This window comes from Limulus polyphemus, unplaced genomic scaffold, assembly GCF_000517525.1.
Source record: "Limulus polyphemus unplaced genomic scaffold, Limulus_polyphemus-2.1.2 Scaffold2025, whole genome shotgun sequence".
NCBI classification, from domain to species: Eukaryota; Metazoa; Arthropoda; class Merostomata; order Xiphosura; family Limulidae; genus Limulus; species Limulus polyphemus.
In genome coordinates, this window is record NW_013667635.1 from 108,785 (window position 1) to 113,173 (window position 4,389).

The 4,389-nt window shown below is 29.6% G+C and overlaps 1 protein-coding gene across 1 annotated transcript in view; it reads right to left on the reverse strand.

Moving 5' to 3' along the window:
* The window catches only part of LOC106465703 (cubilin-like), a 130,003-nt gene that overhangs the window by 105,196 nt on the left and 20,418 nt on the right, over positions 1 to 4,389 (reverse strand). Inside the window, exons 11-14 of the mRNA XM_022393625.1 lie at positions 4,216 to 4,347; positions 3,353 to 3,448; positions 1,976 to 2,136; positions 270 to 456 (exon numbers count right to left, since the gene is read on the reverse strand). Coding sequence (XP_022249333.1) covers positions 270 to 456; positions 1,976 to 2,136; positions 3,353 to 3,448; positions 4,216 to 4,347 — 576 coding nt within the window. The remainder of the gene's footprint in view (positions 1 to 269; positions 457 to 1,975; positions 2,137 to 3,352; positions 3,449 to 4,215; positions 4,348 to 4,389) is intronic.

Below are 4,389 nucleotides of genomic sequence, written 5' to 3' on the forward strand. Positions count from 1 at the left end.
ACAATCTACTATTTACATTAATAAATTAGTACATCTTGCACCAAATAAACACACAATCTACTATTTACATTAATAAATTAGTACATCTTGCACCAAATAAACACACAATCTACTATTTACATTAATAAATTAGTACATCTTGCACCAAGTAAACACACAATCTACTATTAGCACTAATAAATTAGTACATCTTGCACCAAATAAACACATAATCTACACCTTGTTCAACCTCCATAAACAATAAAAATTACATATATACATCAACATACTTTCTTGCTCTTCTTCACAAGTTGAACCTTTCCAATCACTAGGACAAACGCATGTAAAACCACTCTGCTGGTTAATACAGGTACCACCATTACGACATGGATTGCTGTCACAATTGTCAATAGGACTAGAACATGTTGGATCTGTGTAACCTGGAAGGCATGTACACTGGAAGCTGCTGCCAAATGCCTAAGGAACCATGAGTATATGTATTTATAACACTTTCAAAATAATGGTAAGTGTCAAGCACTTATTCACTCACCCTCTCATCTCTGCTTTTATTTCTATTCTGCACTGATCCATCACTAAATTTAATTTTCATATAGCAAAAATAAGGGTCAAAATGGGTCACAATGGATGTTAGGAAGCTGTAATTGAAAGTTTCAATTTAAAACAAACACTTGCTGCTGAAAAATTACCTTAATCAAATCTGTCAAAGAGGCCTGCAGTATATCAAATATAACTATTGTGTTTTTACCAACACAGTGTTTTATTCAGTAACTTGTTTAATTTAATTTTATTTGTTTTTCCTTATTGTTAGAAACAGCTCATGTATCCTTTCTAAGATCTAACTCTGAGAGACAGTGGTCTTAAAAAACACATTCCGGAATGTTAGGTGAGCCGAGTTTCACGAACTGACAGCAAACGTTTGCCAACAGCACTTTTTTTTCTAAGTCCATTTAATTTAAATAAAAGTCCAGAAAAAATATCAATCTTAATATTTGATGTAATTCTAATAGATAAATTTAAAAACAACATTACAAAATAAATGCTTATAAACTTGAACATTCACAAGACGTTTAATTCTTCCAAAATTACAAGTTATCATTATAATAAGTCTTTTTACTGTGACCTGAATCATAGATAATTTCCATTATATTATGTATCGCATTCAAAATTATGGGAAAAAAATTCTATTACATGAGTTGATAAATCTGTTTACCTTACACTACATGAACACATAACCTACCACTGATAAATCTGTTTACCTTACACTACATGAACACATAACCTACCATTGATAAATCTGTTTACCTTACACCATTTAAACACATAAAAACCTTGTTTAACCATCATCATCACATTTGTATGTATGCTTTGCCCTCAAGTGAATGTAGTGCCATGTGGAAAAACCTGTGCATCACATTTCCAAGTTCCTGTGATATCTAGACACTCACATTTAATAGTACTAAAAATTAAGTTAGATTCACAAGTTATCACATACATGTATATTCATCAATTCTGTTAATGATACTTAAGCTGTTATTTTAATAACAATATACTAGTTATACATTATTCGTATATGGTCCTATAAGCTAGAGGTTTTTGCCAGGCATTTTGTAATGAAAATAAAATAAAAAAATGTGTACATTATACTTCCACAAACTTCTAAGCTTCTACACGCTCTTCAAGACAACATTTATTTCAGTGCAATTGAGCAATTTCTTTTTTGTTTTTACTTCACGAATTTATAACCTATTCAAAAATTAAGATATTTTTACCTGTAGATTAGAAAAACTGTAAACTATATGTAAATATAAAGATATATTAAAATATTAAACCAATAAATAACTGCTTCTTCGGAAAACGTATTTGAAGTTAAAGAAAGTATTGTATTACTACACCATTATGGTACATAAACTTCCAACACACACAACACAAGTTCATTGTCTAGTGATATAAAAGATAACATGAAAAATATTAATACCTGACAAATGCCATGAACACAAGGGTTGTTTGCACAAGCTGAGATGGAACCCGATGAAGGAGATGAACTCTCTCCTGACTGAGAAACACAACCAGAAAGGCCAATTCCATTTCCAATATACCCCTGTGGACACAGGCACTGCCGATAATTCCCGGATATTGCTATAAAAATATTTCTTTCAATCATTAGCAAACCAAAATAGTAAATCATCAGAACAATTACAATCACTATACTGGACATTTAAATAAGTTCTCACCAATATTACTAGGTTTAGCATAGTAAAAAAAAAAAAATGATTTCAGATGATGCTGAAAAATTCATACAAAACATAATTAGTTCAATCACTACACTAAATAAGTCCTTAAAGTGGGATCATGGGAAAATATTCAGCATATGAAATAAATGTTCAGGAGTTATATGTTCTTTCATATATATTTTCATAATGTAGCTATTGCAACTAGATAAAATTTTATTATACAGCTTACTACAATACAGTTAAGTTTATGTGATCAAAAAACAATCAAGAAGCACAAATCTACTGTTGTTTCATGTCACCTTAAGTCTTGACTATTAGGAAAAAATGCAGATGGGTCTTAATATATACACAGCCAGTTCAATAAGTGGCACATCCAAATATAAAAACTTTGTCTACATTTACTAAAGCCAGTTCAATAAGTAGCACATCCAAATATAAAAACTTTGTCTACATTTACTACAGGCAGTTCAATAAGTGGCACATCCAAATATTAAAAACTTTGTCTACATTTACTAATAGACAAAGTTTTTATATTTGGATGTGCCACTTATTGAACTGGCTCATTTACTACAGCCAGTTCAATAAGTGGCACATCCAAATATAAAACCTTTGTCACCATTTACTACAGCCAGTTCAATAAGTGGCACATCCAAATATAAAAAACTTTGTCTACATTTACTACAGCCTCAAAAGAACAATTTTTTTGCCATTGAAGTGATAAAATCGGACATAATGATTAACTGTTGATGGGGTGGATAGGTTATATTAATCAATACATATAATATCACTCAGTAATATTTGTGCAGTAATTCAATGTTCATATAAGTTTGTTTTGTCTTAAATATTTGTAAAACAGTAAATTCATTACTTTACTATAAAATTAAAATTGTCAAAACTTTTTTCACAGGTATTAACTAGATTGTGATAAATGTGTTCCAAAACCAGTTTCATTACGAAGTATCTCTTAAATGAATTTTTCAGTAATCACTGTTTTTTTATTTTTTTGTTTATTCTAAATTAAGTCAGATAAAAATCTAGGATTTAATAGTTAAAAAAACTTTTATGATCAGAACAATAATTGTTCTTGTACTCAAAATGTCTGCTGCATAGTTCAAACATACCCGAGTTTTCAATACATCTGGCCAAAGGATGACAGCCTCCATTATTAACATGGCAAACTCCAACAAATGTACAACTTACACCATCTCCCACATATCCTGAAAGAAAAAAAAGGAATGTTTACTTACATCAAATAGATAAATTATAATATAAAATTACTTTTAAAATGAAAATAATTGTTAAGGCTTCACTTCAAGATTACAATTAAAACAACTGATGTTCCATTAGATACAAGTGCTATTTAACAACATTATTCAATTATAAACCATGTACTGTTCTATTATGTCAAATGGGCAGAATATACTAAAAGGTTTATCATATAAGTGAAAGCATAGTTAAGTCAGTATGAAAAATGCCTCATATGGTCTGAGACTTACATTATGATGTTGTATACTGATATTCATGTACAATAAGAAAGAAAGCTAAAACCTATTGTGGTAGTTATTTCATCCAGTTTAAATAATTGTACTAAAAATTCTGGGTTGTAAAACTCTATGATACGAGAAAGTAAAATACATTTTATTAAATTCTACTGGAGCCACTGACAATGTTTCTTATATATATATTTGATTTGCTCAAATTTTTAAAAGTAATTTTTTAAAAATCATATAAATGACTGAAAACAACATATGCTTTTTGATAAACATGATAAATATTTGTGTAGAAGAAAGATTTAAGGTAATGTATACTTACATAAATAATGTGTTCTAACTTCCTTCTAATAATAACAAACTGATGACAAATAAAAAGTAACTGAAATATGATTACATTATAAAAGCAATAACATTACATAATTTTAAACAATTTTGGTTTTACTCTATCATAAGTTTCTTTCTAAAAATTCAATTTCACTGCTAACGGCTACCTGGAGGACATGGTCCACATCTCCTGGAGCCTTGTGTGTTAATACAGTCCACACGAGGAGAAACTGAACAACCACCATTGTTAAGAGTGCATTCATTAATGTCAGTACAAGTGACTCCATCTCCAGAATATCCTGGTAAGCAAGAATGTGATATATTTGTTTAAGAATAGCAAA